Genomic DNA, 23,975 nt, shown 5'->3' with positions numbered 1-23,975 from the left:
ACCCAACAAACCACATCTACACCCAACGAACCACATCTACACCCAACAAACCACATCTACACCCAAAGAACCACATCTACACCCAAAGAACCACATCTACACCCAACAAACCACATCTACACCCAAAGAACCACATCTACACCCAATGAACCACATCTACACCCAACAAACCACATCTACAGCCAAAGAACCACATCTACACCCAACAAACCACATCTACACCCAAAGAACCACATCTACAGCACAGCGCCGCACAGGAACGAAGGAAATCAGCCGTGACTCATGAACAGGATCAGAAAGGAGATCAGAAAGAACCACATCTACACCCAAAGAACCACATCTACACCCAAAGAACCACATCTACACCCAAAGAACCACATCTACACCCAACGAACCACATCTACACCCAATGAACCACATCTACACCCAACAAACCACATCTACACCCAAAGAGCCACATCTACACCCAACAAACCACATCTACACCCAACAAACCACATCTACACCCAACGAACCACATCTTCACCCAACGAACCACATCTACACCCAATGAACCACATCTACACCCAATGAACCACATCTACACCCAAAGAACCACATCTACACCCAACAAACCACATCTACACCCAACGAACCACATCTACACCCAAAGAACCACATCTACACCCAAAGAACCACATCTACACCCAACGAACCACATCTACACCCAAAGAACCACATCTACACCCAACAAACTACATCTACAGCCAAAGAACCACATCTACAGCCAACAAACCACATCTACACCCAAAGAACCACATCTACACCCAATGAACCACATCTACACCCAAAGAACCACATCTACACCCAAAGAACCACATCTACACCCAAAGAACCACATCTACACCCAACGAACCACATCTACACCCAACGAACCACATCTACACCCAACGAACCACATCTACACCCAATGAACCACATCTACACCCAATGAACCACATCTACACCCAAAGAACCACATCTACACCCAACGAACCACATCTACACCCAACGAACCACATCTACACCCAAAGAACCACATCTACACCCAATGAACCACATCTACACCCAAAGAACCACATCTACACCCAAAGAACCACATCTACACCCAACGAACCACATCTACACCCAACGAACCACATCTACACCCAACGAACCACATCTACACCCAATGAACCACATCTACACCCAATGAACCACATCTACACCCAACAAACCACATCTACACCCAACGAACCACATCTACACCCAAAGAACCACATCTACACCCAAAGAACCACATCTACACCCAATGAACCACATCTACACCCAACAAACCACATCTACACCCAATGAACCACATCTACACCCAAAGAACCACATCTACACCCAACAAACCACATCTACACCCAATGAACCACATCTACACCCAACAAACCACATCTACACCCAAAGAACCACATCTACACCCAACGAACCACATCTACACCCAACGAACCACATCTACACCCAACGAACCACATCTACACCCAATGAACCACATCTACACCCAATGAACCACATCTACACCCAACAAACCACATCTACACCCAATGAACCACATCTACACCCAAAGAACCACATCTACACCCAACAAACCACATCTACACCCAATGAACCACATCTACACCCAACAAACCACATCTACACCCAAAGAACCACATCTACACCCAACGAACCACATCTACACCCAATGAACCACATCTACACCCAACAAACCACATCTACACCCAAAGAGCCACATCTACACCCAACAAACCACATCTACACCCAACAAACCACATCTACACCCAACGAACCACATCTTCACCCAACGAACCACATCTACACCCAATGAACCACATCTACACCCAATGAACCACATCTACACCCAAAGAACCACATCTACACCCAACAAACCACATCTACACCCAACGAACCACATCTACACCCAAAGAACCACATCTACACCCAAAGAACCACATCTACACCCAACGAACCACATCTACACCCAAAGAACCACATCTACACCCAACAAACTACATCTACAGCCAAAGAACCACATCTACAGCCAACAAACCACATCTACACCCAAAGAACCACATCTACACCCAATGAACCACATCTACACCCAAAGAACCACATCTACACCCAAAGAACCACATCTACACCCAAAGAACCACATCTACACCCAACGAACCACATCTACACCCAACGAACCACATCTTCACCCAACGAACCACATCTACACCCAATGAACCACATCTACACCCAATGAACCACATCTACACCCAAAGAACCACATCTACACCCAACGAACCACATCTACACCCAACGAACCACATCTACACCCAAAGAACCACATCTACACCCAATGAACCACATCTACACCCAAAGAACCACATCTACACCCAAAGAACCACATCTACACCCAACGAACCACATCTACACCCAACGAACCACATCTACACCCAACGAACCACATCTACACCCAATGAACCACATCTACACCCAATGAACCACATCTACACCCAACAAACCACATCTACACCCAACGAACCACATCTACACCCAAAGAACCACATCTACACCCAAAGAACCACATCTACACCCAACAAACCACATCTACAGCCAAAGAACCACATCTACAGCCAACAAACCACATCTACAGCCAAAGAACCACATCTACAGCACAGCGCCGCACAGGAACGAAGGAAATCAGCCGTGACTCATGAACAGGATCAGAAAGGAGATCAGAAAGAACCACATCTACACCCAAAGAACCACATCTACACCCAACGAACCACATCTACACCCAACGAACCACATCTACACCCAACGAACCACATCTACACCCAATGAACCACATCTACACCCAATGAACCACATCTACACCCAACAAACCACATCTACACCCAATGAACCACATCTACACCCAAAGAACCACATCTACACCCAACAAACCACATCTACACCCAATGAACCACATCTACACCCAACAAACCACATCTACACCCAAAGAACCACATCTACACCCAACAAACCACATCTACACCCAACAAACCACATCTACACCCAACGAACCACATCTTCACCCAACGAACCACATCTACACCCAATGAACCACATCTACACCCAATGAACCACATCTACACCCAAAGAACCACATCTACACCCAACAAACCACATCTACACCCAACGAACCACATCTACACCCAAAGAACCACATCTACAGCACAGCGCCGCACAGGAACGAAGGAAATCAGCCGTGACTCATGAACAGGATCAGAAAGGAGATCAGAAAGAACCACATCTACACCCAAAGAACCACATCTACACCCAAAGAACCACATCTACACCCAACGAACCACATCTACACCCAAAGAACCACATCTACACCCAAAGAACCACATCTACACCCAACGAACCACATCTCCACCCAAAGAACCACATCTACACCCAAAGAACCACATCTACACCCAACAAACCACATCTACAGCCAAAGAACCACATCTACACCCAGCGAACCACATCTACACCCAACAAACCACATCTACAGCCAAAGAACCACATCTACACCCAACGAACCACATCTACACCCAACAAACCACATCTACAGCCAAAGAACCACATCTACAGCACAGCGCCGCACAGGAACGAAGGAAATCAGCCGTGTCTCAGATGGACGCCGAGCCGTGTCCTTGAGCGCTGCGAGGATCAGGGCTCGACGCGATGAGAAACTGCTGATAGGAAAGAAGGTTCCGCACTTCCAGCTCATCACAGCGACGTGAGAAAAGGTCAGCGTGTCTCCAGATCGCCAGACGTCACGTCCTCCCGTCCGTCTCAGCGTCCAGCAGAGACACCTAAAACAACACAGGCGGTTTATTGTTCTGAGACGGTTCTCATGCTCCCTGCTGAGTCCCTGGACGCTTTCTGTCGGGAGGAACATGCAGCGCCAGTTGACCTGTTGACTCTTCAGCTGACCTCTGACCTCTTGACCTTGTCCAGCCGGCGAGGAGACGGTTGACGCAGAGATGGACGACAGGCAGACCTGTGACTGTCCTGGGAAGAGGTTTGGGTTTGGAACCGTCCTCTGCTGCCATGGCAGAGCAGACCGGACCTCGGACGGCACTGTGTTCGGAGTTGCTCCATTTTCCACCTTTTCGGAGTGAAGTTGCAGGAATGCTGGGATGCTGATGAGTCTTCAGCCGTCGTTCAGACATTCGTTTTCAAGAAGCCCAGAAATGCCTTTTCTTCCCTTTCAGAAACAGAATCATTTCAGGCTACTTTCCATAATATCCGCCCTGGTCATCATTTTATGCAATTCATGGGTTGTAGAGAATTGTCTGGACATGACCCGCCCTCCTCTGCCCTGATTGGCCCATCAGTCCTGCAGAACTGTGAACAGACACTAATAAATCAGGTCAGTGAATCAGTGAGTATTAGCCAATGAGAGGTCGCGTGGGTCATGGCTTCGTTGTCCTTGGGAACAGCCCTGGGTTCCGGGTCGTTCTGGCACTGAGTCCTGGATCGTGGCGGATTTGGAAGCGGCTGTAGGTGATGTAAAACAGACGTCTTTCAGAATCACCTGCAGTTTGATAGCAGCACCGATAAGCAGCTGGAGCTGCAGTGATGAGTGGCGTCTCGGCGTCTCGGCGTCTCGGCCGTCCTCTGGGGCAGCGTTGGCTTAGTGGTGCTCAAAGTTTAAGCTAGTATGTTTCTTGATGCAGAGGTCTTTTAGCCAAAACCCGCCGTTAGCAGCATCTCTTTACAAACAGGCGGCGGCCGAATCCCAGCTGCAGCCCTTGTGATGAGGATCCCTCCAGTTTCTGCTCATCCGCTCACCAGTCAATCACATCCATCACCGCTCAGACAGAGCCCCACCCCCCAACCACCTCGTGTTCAGTGTTGCTGCTCTTTCTGAGTCACCGGACATCAGTTTAACCAGACCACCCCCCCCCCCCCCCCCCCCCGCCCATCAGGTATCACTGCAGGCTCTCGCCGGTCTTCAGCAGCAGGAATGCTCAGCTCCGGTTCAATGACCGCAAAGACAGATACTGCGTCAAGGGCGAATCCCAGGCCCCGACACACCGGGGGGGGGGGGCCAACTTCTGACATCTCTCAGCAAGTGAACCGAGGAAAAACAAAAAGTCTTCCCACTTAGAAAATAGGCAGGAAATAGAGGTGACCTCCAAGGCAACTAGCCGGAAAAGTGGTGAGAAAAAAAAGCAGAAGAAACACTGAACATGAAGGTTATTTTAGAAAAGCTGAGAAACCCGGACATCCAGCCAGACAGGACGTTCTGGGGAGAACTCCAGCATGAACAGTCGCTGTTACCCCGCTGCTTTCCAAACTCCACCAGAAACCCGACATGAGCAGATGGAGAACGTTTCCGGTCTCTCAGTCTGGGTCTCTTCGAAAGATCTGGGATCGAATCGATGACGCAGAAATCTGGGAGAAAAGGCCGAACAACTTCCCCAAAGCCACTGAGTTTAGATCACTGCTCTCCACACTCAATACCTTCAGCTTTATCTGGATTCAGGGGAACGTTCCCACTCATGCACGTTCTTATGTCTTTAAGACAAACTTCTAGTTTGAGCAGCTGACCATCTGGTTCTAGATCAGTGGATCATCTGGTTCTAGATCAGTAGATCTGTGGAACATCTGGTTCTAGATCAGTAGATCTGTGGATCATCTGGTTCTAGATCAGTAGATCTGTGGATCATCTGGTTCTAGATCAGTAGATCTGTGGAACATCTGGTTCTAGATCAGTAGATCTGTGGAACATCTGGTTCTAGATCAGTAGATCTGTGGATCATCTGGTTCTAGATCAGTAGATCTGTGGATCATCTGCAGAACAGTGGAAGTTAATGGAGTGTTTACTGATGATGTTCCTACAGGAAAGATGGAGAATGTGGAGAGTAGAGGTCCTAGAACAGAACCCTGTGGAACTCCATGTTAACTGTGAGCTAAAGAGTCATAGTTAACATTAGTGAAGTGAACCTGTCTGCTAAATATGATGGAACCAGTTGAATGCAGAACCTTTAATCCCAGTAATAAACTTTTTATGTTTTCTTATCCTGTTATATCTTCAGTATACAGTTGTTAATATGTACGCTGTGAAATGTATTTTATATACAATTGTTTGTCTGTATGCCTATTTTTTCAATAAAGATTTTGGAGAAAAAAAATCCCAGTAATAAACTCCCGTCTGCGCAGCAGGATGTCGGGACCAGCAGTAGGGGGGACGAGACACTCGGCTCACGAGACGAGATGAGACACGATATTTGTGTCACGATCACAAGATGAGACGAGATTTCCACTTTAGTTTTCAAACTAAAACCAAAACTACAAATTTAACAGTCAAAAAACAATACAGGTGCAGTTTGTGCACAGGTATCATGAGGAGACGTCCTAAAATCCAAGGTGCAGTGTCCCCTGCAGAAGGCGTCTCTTCAGAGGGACAGGCTGTGAGGACAAGTTGGAGGACATGTTGAAAATGAAATAGTAGCACATTGCTGAAAGTGAGCGGTCAAAAGTCCGAGTGGAGACATGAAGCCAGCTGCTCAGTGATTCCAGAAGCGTTTGCTGGCTGGAATAACTTCCTGTTGACTGACTGATGACTGGTTACTGATCAGGTGAAGAATTCTGGACATGAGTCATTCAAATGTAAATAAAACACATATTTTATCCATAATGGTGCTTCTTGAACATCATCTTATTAACTTTAGGAAATGCCAGGATCATATCTGGTAAATAAAATAATACTAAAAAATAAATAAACTTTTTGTTTGAATAAAAGAAGCTTTGAGCCTAAAAGTGTCTGGAACAGGAACAGTGTGGGGCTGGAGTGTGTCTGCATCACGACAACGACTCAAAGCAATGAGTTCATACTCCAGCAGTGTTCATTCTGTCAACGAAAACTTGAACGAAAACTATTCGTTGACGACCCTTTATTCCGTGACTAATAAATCTCTGAACATCATGAACTGACGAGTAAAAATGTGACGAAAAAGCTGCTGCTGGCCGTCGGACAAGCTGGGTGACACCCGTCCTCACGCCGGGATCACCGGCTCCGGTCCGGCTCCGGTCCGGATCCGGTCCGGCTCCGGTCCGGCTCCGGTCCGGCTCCGGCTCGGCTCCGGCCCGGCTCCGGTCCGGCTCCGGTCCGGCTCCGGCTCGGCTCCGGTCCGGCTCGGCTCCGGTCCGGCTCCGGTCCGGCTCCGGTCCGGCTCCGGCCCGGCTCCGGTCCGGCTCCGGCTCGGCTCCGGTCCGGCTCCGGCTCGGCCGGCCGGAGCCGGCTCCGGTCCGGCTCCGGCCCGGCTCCGGTCCGGCTCCGGTCCGGCTCCGGCTCGGCTCCGGTCCGGCTCGGCTCCGGTCCGGCTCGGCTCCGGTCCGGCTCCGGTCCGGCTCCGGTCCGGCTCAGCACTGCTTCTTGTTGTGCTTCTCTTCTTCTTCTGTGATGTTTTACGGCAGCTTGCATCCCGTTGGCTGCATTAGCGCCACCTGCTGGTCATTATGATCGGAGCTTTTTTCTTGCAGGCTGTCATTTGTTGTAAGAATTTACAGAAAGAATCTAAAGTTCATTTATTTAATTTTTTTCCAACAAGGCATACATTTTCATATTTATGATACAAGAGTTATATGATACATTCTAAATTTAAATATCTAAACATAATCAAAGATCTGCTTACAACCGTGACACGCATCCTTTTGCACTTCTGCTGCTGTGGTTTCATGTTGTCTATCTATCTATCTATCTATCTATCTATCTATCTATCTATCTATCTATCTATCTATCTATCTATCTATCTATCTATCTATCTATCTGAATTAAGTACAGTACAACAAAACTGTCAAATTTCATCAAGACTAAAATTAAGACTAAAACTAAAACTTATTTCCACAGACTAAATTTTAACTAAAACAAAACTAAACTAAAAAACTAAAATGTGACTTTAACTGAATCTAGTCTTTGGTGAGGGACTAAAACTAAAATGAAATGAAAAATTCATGTCAACATTAACACTGTCCTCCAGGCCTTTAGAGGGTGCTGTAACTTTGTAACTCTGCCAAAATTACACCAGAGAAGAAGACGAGCACAGCGCTCCACACTCGGCTCTGCAAACAATTTTATTAACAATATTAAAGAAACGCCGGGAGACGGACTGACAGACTGGAATCTGACCACGTTCTGTGTTACCACGCGTTTCCATGGCAACGTTGTGAAAATGATGCCCGTTCATACAGAAATAACGGGAACTGGGGAGGAGGGGGCATGAGCATGTTGGGCCACTAGTGGGCGCCGTTTGTATGGAGTGGGAGCGTTTGTCCTTAATTTAAATTTTTATGACCCGGATGTGTGAACAGAAAACTAAAACACACAACTTGTAGGATTTCTAAATTCCACTTCAAAACATCGTGGCGTAAATCAGGCCTGAAGATATTTTCAGACTTCACCCTTCATGGGAACAACAAATCAGTCGCGCCGACTCAGCGAGGCTTTCAGAAACAATCAGGAGCTCGCAGAGGAAGCGTTGGATTGTTGTGGATCCTGTCTGGATCGTTGCACCTCAGAAACTTTCTGAGCCGTCCTCTGAGCGTCTGTCCTTCACAGAAACATGCCTGTCCCCCTCCAGCTGTCCTCCTGTCCTGTCCATGCTGTCCTTCATACTTGATAAGCCACACGAGCTCGTCTCTGTCGAAGACAACATCTGTGACGCTCGCCTCGCAGCGGCGCCGTCCAACAAGAGGACAACAGGACCAGAGCTGCTGTCCAACAAGAGGACGACAGGACCAGAGCTGCTGTCCAACAAGAGGACGACAGGACCAGAGCTGCTGTCCACCAACAGGACAGAGCGGATGTCCACCAACAGGACCAGAGCGGATGTCCACCAACAGGACCAGAGCGGATGTCCACCAACAGGACAGAGCGGATGTCCACCAACAGGACAGAGCGGATGTCCACCAACAGGACCAGAGCAGATGTCCACCAACAGGACCAGAGCGGATGTCCACCAACAGGACCAGAGCTGCTGTCCACCAACAGGACCAGAGCTGCTGTCCACCAACAGGACCAGAGCTGCTGTCCACCAACAGGACCAGAGCAGATGTCCACCAACAGGACCAGAGCGGATGTCCACCAACAGGACAGAGCTGCTGTCCACCAACAGGACCAGAGCTGCTGTCCACCAACAGGACCAGAGCAGATGTCCACCAACAGGACCAGAGCTGCTGTCCACCAACAGGACCAGAGCAGATGTCCACCAACAGGACAGAGCTGCTGTCCACCAACAGGACCAGAGCTGCTGTCCACCAACAGGACCAGAGCTGCTGTCCACCAACAGGACCAGAGCTGCTGTCCACCAACAGGACAGAGCGGATGTCCACCAACAGGACAGAGCAGATGTCCACCAACAGGACCAGAGCGGATGTCCACCAACAGGACAGAGCGGATGTCCACCAACAGGACAGAGCAGATGTCCACCAACAGGACCAGAGCGGATGTCCACCAACAGGACCAGAGCTGATGTCCACCAACAGGACCAGAGCGGATGTCCACCAACAGGACAGAGCGGATGTCCACCAACAGGACAGAGCGGATGTCCACCAACAGGACAGAGCGGATGTCCACCAACAGGACAGAGCTGCTGTCCACCAACAGGACCAGAGCTGCTGTCCACCAACAGGACCAGAGCTGCTGTCCACCAACAGGACCAGAGCTGATGTCCACCAACAGGACCAGAGCGGATGTCCACCAACAGGACAGAGCGGATGTCCACCAACAGGACCAGAGCGGATGTCCACCAACAGGACAGAGCGGATGTCCACCAACAGGACAGAGCGGATGTCCACCAACAGGACAGAGCGGATGTCCACCAACAGGACAGAGCGGATGTCCACCAACAGGACAGAGCGGATGTCCACCAACAGGACAGAGCGGATGTCCACCAACAGGACAGAGCTGATGTCCACCAACAGGACAGAGCGGATGTCCACCAACAGGACAGAGCGGATGTCCACCAACAGGACAGAGCGGATGTCCACCAACAGGACAGAGCGGATGTCCACCAACAGGACAGAGCGGATGTCCACCACAGGACAGAGCGGATGTCCACCAACAGGACAGAGCGGATGTCCACCAACAGGACAGAGCGGATGTCCACCAACAGGACAGAGCTGATGTCCACCAACAGGACCAGAGCGGATGTCCACCAACAGGACCAGAGCTGATGTCCACCAACAGGACCAGAGCGGATGTCCACCAACAGGACAGAGCGGATGTCCACCAACAGGACAGAGCGGATGTCCACCAACAGGACAGAGGAGATCTCCACCAACAGGACCAGAGCGGATGTCCACCAACAGGACAGAGCGGATGTCCACCAACAGGACAGAGCGGATGTCCACCAACAGGACAGAGCGGATGTCCACCAACAGGACCAGAGCAGATGTCCACCAACAGGACCAGAGCGGATGTCCACCAACAGGACCAGAGCTGCTGTCCACCAACAGGACCAGAGCTGCTGTCCACCAACAGGACCAGAGCGGATGTCCACCAACAGGACAGAGCAGATGTCCACCAACAGGACAGAGCAGATGTCCACCAACAGGACCAGAGCTGCTGTCCACCAACAGGACCAGAGCTGCTGTCCACCAACAGGACCAGAGCTGCTGTCCACCAACAGGACCAGAGCAGATGTCCACCAACAGGACCAGAGCGGATGTCCACCAACAGGACAGAGCTGCTGTCCACCAACAGGACCAGAGCTGCTGTCCACCAACAGGACCAGAGCTGCTGTCCACCAACAGGACCAGAGCTGCTGTCCACCAACAGGACCAGAGCAGATGTCCACCAACAGGACCAGAGCGGATGTCCACCAACAGGACAGAGCTGCTGTCCACCAACAGGACCAGAGCTGCTGTCCACCAACAGGACCAGAGCTGCTGTCCACCAACAGGACCAGAGCTGCTGTCCACCAACAGGACCAGAGCTGCTGTCCACCAACAGGACAGAGCGGATGTCCACCAACAGGACAGAGCAGATGTCCACCAACAGGACCAGAGCGGATGTCCACCAACAGGACAGAGCGGATGTCCACCAACAGGACAGAGCAGATGTCCACCAACAGGACAGAGCGGATGTCCACCAACAGGACAGAGCGGATGTCCACCAACAGGACAGAGCAGATGTCCACCAACAGGACAGAGCGGATGTCCACCAACAGGACAGAGCGGATGTCCACCAACAGGACAGAGCGGATGTCCACCAACAGGACAGAGCGGATGTCCACCAACAGGACCAGAGCTGCACATGGTGCTGGCGCTCTGGACAGAGTGGCCTCTGGACTGTGGACGGAGCGGAGCGTGAAACGTGGAGGACGACCTCCACTGGCAGCAACAACGAGGGACTATCAGAACATTCCTCCAGCTCTGAAGCCGGAGAGAACTGTGTGAGCGCGAGACAAATCAATATTCTCTCTCCTGTCAGTACCTGGCTGGATGCGGAAGAAAGAAAGCTGGAGTTATTTTCTATTAGTCCACAAAGGAATGTGAGGAGGAAGGAAGAAAACAGGAAGGAGGACGAAGAAAGACTGGAGAGCATCAACTCCCTCGTCAGCCATAAAAAAGTTTGCCCATCACAAGTTGCTTTCTGAGTTTTTTTCCTGGTCTTGACAGAATATACAGCACATCTGGCAGAAGCGCAGCTCAAATATGAAGACAAGAAAGAAAGAAGAGCAGCGAGCGAGAAAGCAAAGAGTGAAGACGCCTCCTGAGACACCTGGCTTCATTCACCTGCATGGATCAAGTCTGCCGGAGTCCCTGACCGGTCGCTGTCCCTGCTTCAACCACAGACACCACCGTCAGGTCACTTCCAGGGTCAGGGTCGGTTCTCAGGGTCAGGGTCAGTTCTCAGGGTCAGGGTCAGTTCTCAGGGTCAGGGTCAGTTCTCAGGGTCAGGGTCAGTTCTCAGGGTCAGGGTCGGTTCTGGGGTCAGGGTCAGTTCTCAGGGTCAGGGTCAGGGTCAGGGTCAGATCCAGGGTCAGGGTCGGTTCTCAGGGTCTGGATGTTTCCAGAATGTTCCTGTTCAGCAGGGCTCCATCTTTAAAGTGATCTTCAGGGCGGACGGAGCAGAGCAGGAGGACTGGCTGTGATCTGGCTGGATAAACAACCAATAGTATATGCATCGTTAAATGTGAGGGGGCGTGGCCAGGCTTGATGTGAGGGGGCGTGGCCATGCTTGCTGTGAGGGGGCGTGGCCAGGTGACTCATTGAAATGTGCCAGTTTATGAAGAGGCGTGGGACACGGACCGGCTGCGCTCGGCGCTGCTCCTGGACTCCATTCGGTCGAGGAGCCGTTGGACTCAGAGCAGGAACCGCCGTGAGACCGGTCGTCTGCTCTACGCTGCGGAGCGCCGACATACGACGACAGTTTTCAGACAAGCCGTTCACTGACGGTGCGGGAAATACAGGAAAGGGGGGATTCCAGATGTTTGAGAAACCGGAGTATTGACCTTAATGGGATATGGACTGCATGTGAGCTGAGTGGCTCTGCAGACAGGACTCCAGTCTGGTGGCGCTGTGGAGCCGTGCTGGAGCCACTGCTTCCTCCAGAGTCCAGGAATTCCTCCAGAACAGGGCCTGAGGGTCTGAGGGTCTCTGAGGGTCTGAGAGTCTGTGAGGGTCTGAGGGTCTCTGAGGGTCTCTGAGGGTCTCGGTGGGTCTCTGAGGGTCTCTGTGAGGAAACCGGCTCCCTGGAGACGCAGGGCTCCACTGGAGAACAGGCTCTGAGTCCTGCTGCTGCCAGGAGGGACGGTCAGAGTTCCAGTCTGCATCTCAGCGTCCTCTCTGTCCTCTCACCCCCACCACACACACACACACACACACACACACACACACACACACACACACGCACACACACTCTCTCCCTCTCCCTCTCTCTCTCTCTCTCTCTCTCGCTCTGCCACACTGTCATTCCTCTGCCTGGCTGCTCACTAATGGCCGTGGCGGCTGGCAGGTGTTCTCCCAGGTGCCTGAACAGAACGGTCCGGGCCCAGCCCCCACCCCCACCCAGCCCCCACCCCCACCCCCACCCAGCCCCCACCCCCACCACCAAACAAGGAAGAGGATGTTGGAGGAAGAGGAGGCTGTGAGGAAGAGGAGGCTGTGAGGAAGAGGAGGCTGGAGGAAGAGGAGGCTGGAGGAAGAGGAGGCTGGAGGAAGAGGAGGCTGTGAGGAAGAGGAGGCTGGAGGAAGAGGAGGCTGGAGGAAGAGGATGTTGGAGCGCTGCTGGACATCGGTGTGTGGTTCCAGGTTGTGGCAGAGGCCACGCCCCCAGGAGAGCGTTGTGCCGCCGTCCTCGGTTTGCCGTTCAATCTGTCAGCGGTGAGTTGTGAGCGCGACTTTCAGCGGACGCCCTTGGTCTCAGGTAAACGCCGCCGCGCTCGGCGTCCCTCAGCCGTTAACTTCCACTGCTGCGCTTCATGCCGCCATCAAATCAGGTCGTGTCCTTAACTTTCAGAGGCTCGCCTCACATTACAGCTACGGTCGCTGTTCTGAGGAGGAAACAAAATCCCCTTGAAACTTTCTGATGACAAACATCCAGATCGCACTGAAGAGTGTGTGAAGTGGAGGAGCGCTGGAGCCGTACAGCCCTCCGTCCGGCCCTCCGTCCGGCCCTCCGTCCGGCCCTCCGTCCGGCCCTCCGTCCGGCCCTCCGTCCGGCCCCTCCGTCCGGCCCCTCCGTCCGGCCCTCCGTCCGGCCCTCCGTCCGGCCCTCCGTCCGGCCCTCCGTCCGGCCCTCCGTCCGGCCCCCCGTCCGGCCCTCCGTCCGGCCCTCCGTCCGGCCCCTCCGTCCGGCCCTCCGTCCGGCCCTCCGTCCGGCCCTCCGTCCGGCCCCTCCGTCCGGCCCCTCCGTCCGGCCCTCCGTCCAGCCCCTCCGTCCGGCCCCTCCGTCCGGCCCTCCGTCCGGCCCTCCGTCCGGCCCTCCGTCCGGCCCTCCGTCCGGCCCTCCGTCCTCTCTGAATCCCTGTTTTGGACTCGTCCTCACACTCCGCAGCTCCCTGCTGCCTCCGTACCCGGCGCACTGACGTCAGGTTCCACACGCTGTTCCACCTCCGGCGGGTTCCGTTCACACAGTGCTCTGAAAACTGCTCCACACACCGACTCCGTCTCCGTGGAGACGGGCATAACAACCTCGATGGTTCTCCACGTCTGTGATCAGAGAACATTCAAGTTCCGTCTGCATGAAGCCACAAACAGATCCTGAGCAGGAAGAACATGAAGTCGGACACACTGCAGTCAGCCCCGACAGCTTTCTGGAAAAACTCTGGACTTTATGAGGCGTCTGACCAGAAATGAACCATAAAGAGAAACTCAAAGACCCGTCTGGAGCGGCGGACCAGATCCAGCTCTGGAACCAGCTCTGGAACCAGCTCTTGGATCCAGTCTCCTGGTCTCACTGCATAGCAAAAGCACAAAGAAGCCAGAGGGTGAGGAAATACTCAGACCACCTCCCTGCACAGAGGGGCCTGGGGCGGACCCGGCAGGATCTCCAGACACCAGTCCTGCTTCATGAAAACACCGTCTTCCATTCGGCTGGCTTCAGCCTCACAGACAGGACTGACCGGGTCAGTCCAGGTCTCAGGTCTTCCTGTCCCCAACACTTGACTTCAGGATTCCAAATCTCTGAAAGTGCCTCAGGCCCAGCGGACATCTGCCACACTGTGGACCACCGGCACCGATCCTCTGGACCCAGCCTGCCTCCCCACATTCACCAACTGCTGCTTTCTGCGTTGTTGTGATTTAAACCTGGTTTCCTCCGCTCTCCTTCTGTGCTCGGGATTCTGTCCTCGGCCCGGCCGATCCCCGTCGCCTGATGAGGAGCGAGCTGCTGACGAGGAGGACTGTGGCTTCGGAGCAGCGACGCCTCCACTCCAACAGAGAGCTGGTGTGAAAGAAGCAGGCAGTCTGACAGGTGGCTGGATATTTCAGGAAAGAGAGTCTCTCCATGGTGGAGCGGAGGCTCTGATTGGCCAGTAGGAGATCTGTGTGGTTACACAACAAAAGAGTATTTTAGGATGCCGCCCTCCTGTGTCCTCCTGGATGGATTTCATTTACTGGAGAATGAGCAGCAGGGTGGAGAAGAGCCCCCTCTCTGGGCAGCAGGGTGGAGCAGCAGGGTGGAGAAGAGCCCCCTCTCTGGGCAGCAGGGTGGAGCAGCAGGGTGGAGAAGAGCCTCCTCTCTGGGCAGCAGGGTGGAGCAGCAGGGTGAGAAGAGCCCCCTCTCTGGGCAGCAGGGTGGAGCAGCAGGGTGGAGAAGAGCCTCCTCTCTGGGCAGCAGGGTGGAGAAGAGCCTCCTCTCTGGGCAGCAGGGTGGAGCAGCAGGGTGGAGAAGAGCCTCCTCTCTGGGCAGCAGGGTGGAGCAGCAGGGTGGAGAAGAGCCTCTCTGCTCCGGCGCCACAGCTCATCATCAGCCGCAAGCAAACATCTGCCTCATGGATCCCTGACAGTGACCCGCAGTCAGAAGACGTGTGTGTGTGTGTGTGTGTGTGTGTGTGTGTGTGTGTGTGTGTGTGTGGTGTGGTGTGTGTGTGTGCGTGTGTGTGAGTGTAGGTCATTCCTACTCCAAGGTTGCCATGGTAACCCCATCACATCCAGTGTTTCTATTTCCGTTTTTCAAACGTTGCCGTGTGAAGGTTAAACTTCTCTGAAACAAAAAAACTCAGAATGAGCATTTTGACTGTAAAGGGGGCGTCGCCCTGTAAAGGGGGCGTCGCCCTGTAAAGGGGGGTGTCGACCTGTAAAGGGGGCGTCGCCCTGTAAAGGGGGTGTCGACCTGTAAGACGTCTCCCCATCGAGCGTCTCCCCACTCCGGGGGTCTCCCCACTCCGGGGGTCTCCCCACTCCGGGGGTCTCCCCCACTCCGGGGGTCTCCCCACTCCGGGGGTCTCCCCAGGCCGGGCGTCTCCCCACTCGGGGGTCTCCCCACTCCGGGGGTCTCCCCACTCCGGGGGTCTCCCCACTCCGGGGGTCTCCCCACTCCGAGGGTCTCCCCACTCCGAGGGTCTCCCCACTCCGGGGGTCTCCCCACTCCGGGGGTCTCCCCACTCCGAGGGTCTCCCCACTCCGGGGGTCTCCCCACTCCGGGGGTCTCCCCACTCCGAGGGTCTCCCCACTCCGAGGGTCTCCCCACTCCGGGGGTCTCCCCACTCCGGGGGTCTCCCCACTCCGAGGGTCTCCCCACTCCGTCGGTCTCCCCACTCCGAGCGTCTCCCCACTCCGAGGGTCTCCCCACTCCGAGGGTCTCCCCACTCCGGGGGTCTCCCCACTCCGGGGGTCTCCCCACTCCGAGGGTCTCCCCACTCCGGGGGTCCCCCCACTCCGGGGTCTCCCCACTCCGGGGTCTCCCCAGGCCGGGCGGGGCTTCCTCTGCTGCAGCAGGAACTCCAGAGCTGAGAGCAGGAAGCTGGGTTTAGGCACACGGTGACACACCGTCTCACTCCGTCTCACTCCGTCACACTCCGCTCCAACCGACTGACGCAACACAGCTACAACTGCTCCCTCAGCGCAACACACTGACAGTGTGACGACACACACTGACACACACACACTGACACACACACACTGACACACACACACTGACACACACACACCAGTTCCTTCCATCCGCCGCTGTGTTCATGTTGACCTTTCACCTCTGCTCCTGCAGGCTGTTCTGCCTTCCTCCAGAACCTCCAGAACCTCCAGAACCTCCAGAACCTCCAGAACCTCCAGAACCTCCAGAACCCTGCACTGGGCTCTGTTCTGCTGGGACCGGTTTGGTGTTCTAGTGTCAGACAGACAGGCGAAGGGAGGAAGTGACTGTCAGTGGCCGGCGGGGGAGCTCCCGGCGGCCCCCGGTCCGGTCCAGTCCGGTCCAGTCCGGTCCGGTCCAGACGGCAGGCTCGTCTGACCGAGTCGTCCACGGCCGTCCGGGAGGTCATAAGGTCGGCATGTCCTTCTGGGGGAGGCCGGCTGGGAAGGGTCCGACCTTCAGGAACATTCCAGGGTCCTGCTGCAGACATTGTGGACCTGGACTCCGGACGTCTCCTGGGAGACGTGGGTTCCTGTGGTCTCAGTCGGGGTCCGGCTCTCTGGCCTCGTTCTCCTCGTTAATCACTACCAGCAGAGACACTGCTGGCCCCAGGGCCACATGTTGGACACCCCACTTAGAAACACCTAATCATGTGAACTACTACTACACACACACACACACACACACACACACACACACACACACACACACACACACACACACACACACACACACACACACACACACACACAGAAAACATGCAAACTGCACACAGGAAGACCTGCAAGCCTGGAATCGAACGGCATATCCTCACTGTGAGGGGGCGGGGCCGTCCACTGCCACATCGTGTCACACAGACTCCCCACAACAGCGGGGTCTGGTCTGGTCTTGACTGGCCTCAGACCATGTGGTCTGGGTCTGGATTAAATCCTGGACTCCTGGATTATGAAGGTCTGGTCCTGCTGGCTGTTCAGTGTGGGGGGATGGGGGGGTGTTTGATCCCCGTCTAAACCCCTCCCTCCCTCCTGCTTCATCCATTCACCTCCACCTTCATCCATCCATCTCCACCTTCATCCATCCATCTCCTCCTTCATCCATCCATCTCCTCCTTCATCCATCCATCTCCACCTTCATCCATCCATCTCCTCCTTCATCCATCCATCTCCTCCTTCATCCATCCATCTCCTCCTTCATCCATCCATCTCCTCCTTCATCCATCCATCTCCACCTTCATCCATCCATCTCCTCCTTCATCCATCCATCTCCTCCTTCATCCATCCATCTCCACCTTCATCCATCCATCTCCTCCTTCATCCATCCATCTCCTCCCTGCAGCTGGAGCTCTCTGCTGCATCCTGTTCATTCTCTTCTCACCACACACTTTCATCCAGCCCTCCTTCTTTCCTTCCTTCTCTGTCTTTCAGCCCCCCCCCCCGTCCTCCTGGTTAAGCCTGAGGTCTGGACAGTCACATGTAGCAGGGCTTGGAACCAACAACCTCCGTCTCTTCACTACAATCTTACAAAACGAAGCTGCTGCTCCTCCAAATACCCACAAGTCCTTTCAACATATGTCCAGGTGTCTGCAGGCGGTGGACGCCGCCGGGCTCCACGGCAGTGTCGGCTCGTCTCCAGAGGACGGAGGACGATCAGGAGACACTCCGAGGCGGACTCTCATCTCGGACACAGCAGAACGGCGTCTGCTCAGGACTGGAACGCTCGGAGAAGAGAGGATGTTCCTACCTGGATGAGCGACATGTTGCTGAGGTCCAGTCTGAACAGGAAGTTTCTGGAGGGAGGAGAGACGGAGAGACACCGTGAGACTCTGGTCCTCCAGGACAGCGGAATGACCAATGAGAACGACCGTCAGTCCCCGGCGCTCTGCCAGGCCGACGTGAGGCCTCGGCGTTCAGCGTTCTTCTATATATTGTGTTTTTAAACAGGAAACACTGAGCTCAAATCCTCCGATGAGAACATTCCCACCAAACCCCGTCTGGGCTGGAGACACGTCCGTCCCTCAGCTTCACGCCGCCGGCCAGAGTCCACAGCCGGGCTCGGTCCGGCGAGGCGTCAGGAGGCGCTGCAGAAGCGTCATTAACCATAAACCGCGGGCAGGACGGGCGCCGGAAGCCGAGCGGAGGCCGTTTCTTACCTGGCGCCAACAATGAGCTCATTCCTGGTCAGGTCAAGGGTCAGCTGGGAGTAGTCTCTCACGCCGGGCCGGGAGAAGGTGGAAATCCACGGGCTGAGCGCTGCGAGGAACCAAAGAAGAGAGAGTTAGAAAACCAAACTGAACTCCAGAACCAGGAAAACTCCGCCTCTATCTCTGCGTTTCAGAACCAGCAGCCGGTCAGGAACCCTCGGGTCCAAGGCAGGCCTGAGAGGAAGTCCAAACCCACAGGGAGCCCGGAGCTGAGCAGCCTGCAGAGGGCGCAATACTCTTCCAATTTCAGCAGAGAACAACTGCGATGAGCGCCGTTTCCACAGAAAGACGAGGGAGGAGGCGGAACATTCTGCCTGTGAAGCTGGGCGGCTGCGCAAACGGAGGACGGCGCTTCTACTTTCAATGATGTCTTCAACATTTGCGTCTCCTCCTCCGTCCAGACGCCGTCTTTAACGGTCTAGTCACAGAGCCGCCGTGTGGACGTTGACTGAACTTCTTTATCGATGCGCCCGAACAACAAGAACACTTCCAGCATGCAGATGTTTCCTTTACCAGGTTTTTAGAACCACATCAAGGTTCTGCACGGCTCTCGGGTTTTGGAAACGGCTCCAGAGAACCCCCTAGAGAACGACCACTAAGACGACAACAGCTCCCACTGGTGGTCTGGCATGCGGGGCTTTTAATGTCGCACCGAGAAGCAGGAAAAGAGCATTTTCCTCCACACTCGCTGGTTTCACCACGTGGGGGTTGTGCAGCACGGAGGGATTCGCCGCCGCCGCCGCCGCCTCGCAGCAGGTCGGGGATTTTCACCGTCCTGGAACCAGGCTGTCAATCTGCTGGACCGGCTGGAGCCGTTTCCACAAACTGCAGAGTAACAACAGCCGCAGTAAACTCAGCTTTATCCTGCCAGACTCCAGCAGGCCTCTGAACGCTCCCTGACTTCTGGGTAATTTCCCATCATGCATCTCAGCACTGGATGAAGACCAATGAGAACGTGTCCTGGAGCCGGTCTCCAGGACGCTCACGAGACCGAGTCCGCTGGACAGGAAGCTGCTTCCCGGACCAGGAGGTTCTGGACTGGCAGTCCTGACACTCTGAAGGAAACCATTGTTCTGACGTCTCTACTGAGCATGTGCAGAGCCTCTGATTCCACGTGTTGCACATGACCGGGGACTCACAACAGCTGGTTTTCTCCCGTTTCCATGGAGACCAAGTCAGAGCATTTTTACAACGTGTTCCGCCTTAGAGCATTTTCAAAAAGCGGAAGCGCCGCGGAGGTTTGTGGTTTTCACCTAAAAAGGTGGTAGAAAGGTGCTGAGCTGCTGGCTCCGCCCCCCAGCAGCAGGTGCTCCTGTAACCCCCCACTGCAACAGAGACAGGGACAGCCACCCCCCCCCCCCACTGCAGACAGAGACAGGGACAGTGACCCCCCCCCCCCCCCCCCCCACCGCAGACAGAGACAGGGACAGCCCCCCCCATCTGGGCCTTCAGCACCACCTCATGAATCACCAGACTTTGCTCTGCTCCTGCAGCAGGCAGCGGACGGATTAGGCGCTGGTCCATGACAACGGCAGGACGAGGACACGAGGACACGAGGACACGAGGACAGCGGCTGAGACATTCCTGCCAGCAGGAGGGGGAGGGGCCCGGACCAGAAGGAGATTAGCGGCTGAAAGCAGGAGACACGGCGTCCCGGCTGCGTGGCGGCTGATGGAACGGCAGATTCCCTCCAGTTCAAGCCTGAAGGGAAAAACATCAAAACAAAAGAGAAAGATCCCACTGATCCCTCACAGCAGGGGGTCAGACTGCATTCCAGCCCTGCGTGTTCTCCGTGTTCTCCATGTTCTCCCTGCTTCAACACCCCTGAAGACTCATGGCCGAGTCCAGCAGGAAGCCGGAGAGCGAGCATCTCTGCAATCAGCTGTGTTGAACACAGAACACGGAGAACACGGAGAACACGGAGAACACGGAGAACCAGCAGGATGCGTCCTCCAGGCCGGGGTTGGACTCATGGACCTCGAAGCCTTGCCGGGACTGCGGAGCTGGAACAGCCGGAGGGTGGAGGAGCAGATTCATGGAGAAGGTGTGTTTTAGCAGAAAGGAGTGTGTGATGAGTCCTGTGGAGACTCAACGTGACGGACCGGGGCCGGACCGGCGCTGACATGGACCACTTCTCTCCCAGACAGAAGCTCTGAGAGCAGAGAGCAGGTCTGAGTGGTCCTGGGTCTGGACTCCCGGGTCCGGAGGGGGTCGGACCGCTGCAGGCCGTCTGTGGAAAACTGCTTCAGGACTCTGTCTCCACATCGGCAGCAGCTTCGTCCTCCTCTTCATGTTTCAGCAACGAAAACTCTGCTTTGATACTGGACTGTAACATATATATAGCTCTACAACTACAACTATAATTAAAGCCGCATGCGCCGTTAGTGCTTCACTCCCTGCTGTTGCCGTCGACGTCTGGCGCTCGCTAAACTGACATTAACGCCACACTGCGGCCTCCAGGCTTTGCCCCCTGATGGACATAAACTGGAATTGGTCAAAGATACTATAGACATTTTTGATCAGTGTCCTCTGCCAGAATTTCGTACAGTTTGAAGTGTGTATGTCAAAGTCAGGAGATTGAGGATGGGGCTGGGGGGGGGGGGGGGGGGGGGGGGGGGCAGTTCAGGCAGCCCAGAGTGGACTGGTGTGGCAGGAAAAGAAGGCATTTTTGAGGGCTTGTTATGGGGAGACTGAGCGACAGATCAGAAAAAGCTGGCTGATTATTGAAGGTCAACGTGTCCAGATGCAGCGTGCTGAGTTTGGGCTCATTTGGAAGAAAGGAAGTAAGAGTTCAGTTCATTTGAAAAATGAAAAGCGAAATGGTGGCGAATTTTGTATCCAAGATGGCCGCCTTCCTGTTGGTCCCACAGATTTGAGCCCAGAGAGTTTTCTGTTTGTCCCCTCATGCTCTGTCACTGCTGTGAATTTCGTGTTCTTACGTCAAAATATGCCCTCTCTGTGCGCCATAGGGGTCTGACTGTAGGTGGCGCTGTTGAGCCAGTGTTGATCTGTCACTGTGGAGGTATACATTTTATCAAATTTTTCACCGGGCCGGTCGCGTAGATACCAAAACACCCCCATTAAGCGATGTTCAGGGGGTCAAAAATGCATTCTCCTGGGACAAAGAATAATAATAATACAGAAGAAACTGAGCAAGAACAAAACCCTTCGCCGTTACACGACGTGTTACAGCGCTGGCTAACTGTAACTTCAGAGCCAGTCCGCGCCGTGAACTCCACAACGGACTCCAGTCCACCATCCAGTCTGTCTCTGGACTCTGGTCCACCGTCCAGTCTGTCTCTGGACTCTGCTGTCTCTGGACTCTGGTCCACCGTCCAGTCTGTCTCTGGACTCTGATCCACCGTCCAGTCTGTCTCTGGACTCTGGTCCACCGTCCAGTCTGTCTCTGGACTCTGGTCCACCATCCAGTCTGTCTCTGGACTCTGGTCCACCGTCCAGTCTGTCTCTGGACTCTGGTCCACCGTCCAGTCTGTCTCTGGACTCTGGTCCACCGTCCAGTCTGTCTCTGGACTCTGGTCCACCGTCCAGTCTGTCTCTGGACTCTGGTCCACCGTCCAGTCTGTCTCTGGACTCTGCTGTCTCTGGACTGTGGTCCACCGTCCAGTCTGTCTCTGGACTCTGGTCCACCATCCAGTCTGTCTCTGGACTCTGCTGTCTCTGGACTCTGGTCCACCGTCCAGTCTGTCTCTGGACTCTGGTCCACCATCCAGTCTGTCTCTGGACTCTGCTGTCTCTGGACTCTGGTCCACCGTCCAGTCTGTCTCTGGACTCTGGTCCACCGTCCAGTCTGTCTCTGGACTCTGGTCCACCATCCAGTCTGTCTCTGGACTCTGGTCCACCGTCCAGTCTGTCTCTGGACTCTGGTCCACCGTCCAGTCTGTCTCTGGACTCTGGTCCACCATCCAGTCTGTCTCTGGACTCTGGTCCACCGTCCAGTCTGTCTCTGGACTCTGGTCCACCATCCAGTCTGTCTCTGGACTCTGGTCCACCATCCAGTCTGTCTCTGGACTCTGGTCCACCGTCCAGTCTGTCTCTGGATTTGGTTCTGACTAAAGAGTCGGTTGACTTTAAAACTTGACTGAACGACAGGACAGACCCTGATGAAGCAAAACTGAGACCAACTCTGTAATCAGTCACTCGCTGCGGATTTTATCAGCCGTGGAAGTTGAGTTCTGAAGTCCTGCCTTGCTCCTGCCCTGATCCGCGACAAGGGGAAAAGTCACTCTGTCCCCTCAAACAAGTGGCGAGTGTGCTAAATCAACACACCGAGCGCATGTGAAGCTTCGAACAGGAAGATGCACCACGTGGGGACAATGTCATGGTTTGTGTTGGTTTTCAGGAGAGAGCAGGAGTGCGCTCTGCTCTCCTGCCTCGTCTGGCTGTCAGGTCTAACGGAGCCGGACGGGGAAAATCGCACGTTTTTCACAAACGGAGGCTTCGGCTGTCTGAACTACGAGTCTGACTGCTTCACAAACCTCAGACTGAAAGAGAAGCCAGTTCCCATCAAAAGCAATCATTTTAGTCAAACCTTTTGCCCAAAACTACAGGGTCCGGAGCAGTTTTCTCCAAAGGAAAAGTGTTTTTTTCTCTGCCGGCGCCCACTCTGGGGTCACGTGACTCTTACGACCATATATGGAAGCACACTGATGAGCAAAGAGCAGCTGTCAATCAAAAAAATGACATTCTAAACCTTCAGGATGGGATTCTGTTAGCAGGCAGGAGGACGGCGGGGGCGAGGCGGCTTGATGCTCTGATTCTGGGAAAAAACAGGTGAGGACGTCTGAAAGTGGCTGCAGAACCTGCAGAAAGCCCAGCGCACCGTCCGGCGTCCCCGAGCTCAGTCGTCATGGAAACATGAAAACAGAGCTGAGAACAGGGACATGAGTTCTGAAGGCTGAACTGACATCTGGGTGTGAAGGACTTTGTGACCCCCCCACATGCAAAATGCTTCATTAGAAAACTAGTCCACACAATGCATCAAGTCATCGTGAAAACACAACTTACTCAATTTAAGGACTTTTGGGAAGTTTGACACCAAGAAAGTCAAACACATTGTAGTTGAGAAGAACAGCCTGCTGTCATGCTGGGGGGCGGAGCTGGGGGGCGGAGCTGGGAAACAGCGCCAGGAGAGACGAAGGTTTGTCCAGTAATTCTACTACTGAT

At 54.1% G+C, this 23,975-nt stretch overlaps 1 protein-coding gene across 1 annotated transcript in view; it reads right to left on the bottom strand.

The window, feature by feature from the left end:
- LOC115403262 (semaphorin-5B-like) overlaps window positions 1-23,975 on the bottom strand; it is an 83,595-nt gene that overhangs the window by 17,577 nt on the left and 42,043 nt on the right. The window contains exons 4-5 of the mRNA XM_030112121.1: window positions 18,741-18,840; window positions 18,332-18,377 (exon numbers count right to left, since the gene is read on the bottom strand). Of these exons, the coding sequence (XP_029967981.1) occupies window positions 18,332-18,377; window positions 18,741-18,840 (146 nt within the window). The remainder of the gene's footprint in view (window positions 1-18,331; window positions 18,378-18,740; window positions 18,841-23,975) is intronic.

Source organism: Salarias fasciatus, chromosome 16, assembly GCF_902148845.1.
Source record: "Salarias fasciatus chromosome 16, fSalaFa1.1, whole genome shotgun sequence".
NCBI classification, from domain to species: domain Eukaryota; kingdom Metazoa; phylum Chordata; class Actinopteri; order Blenniiformes; family Blenniidae; genus Salarias; species Salarias fasciatus.
The sequence above is the reverse complement of the archived record's forward strand: the minus strand, read 5'-3'. Positions and strand labels throughout refer to the sequence as shown.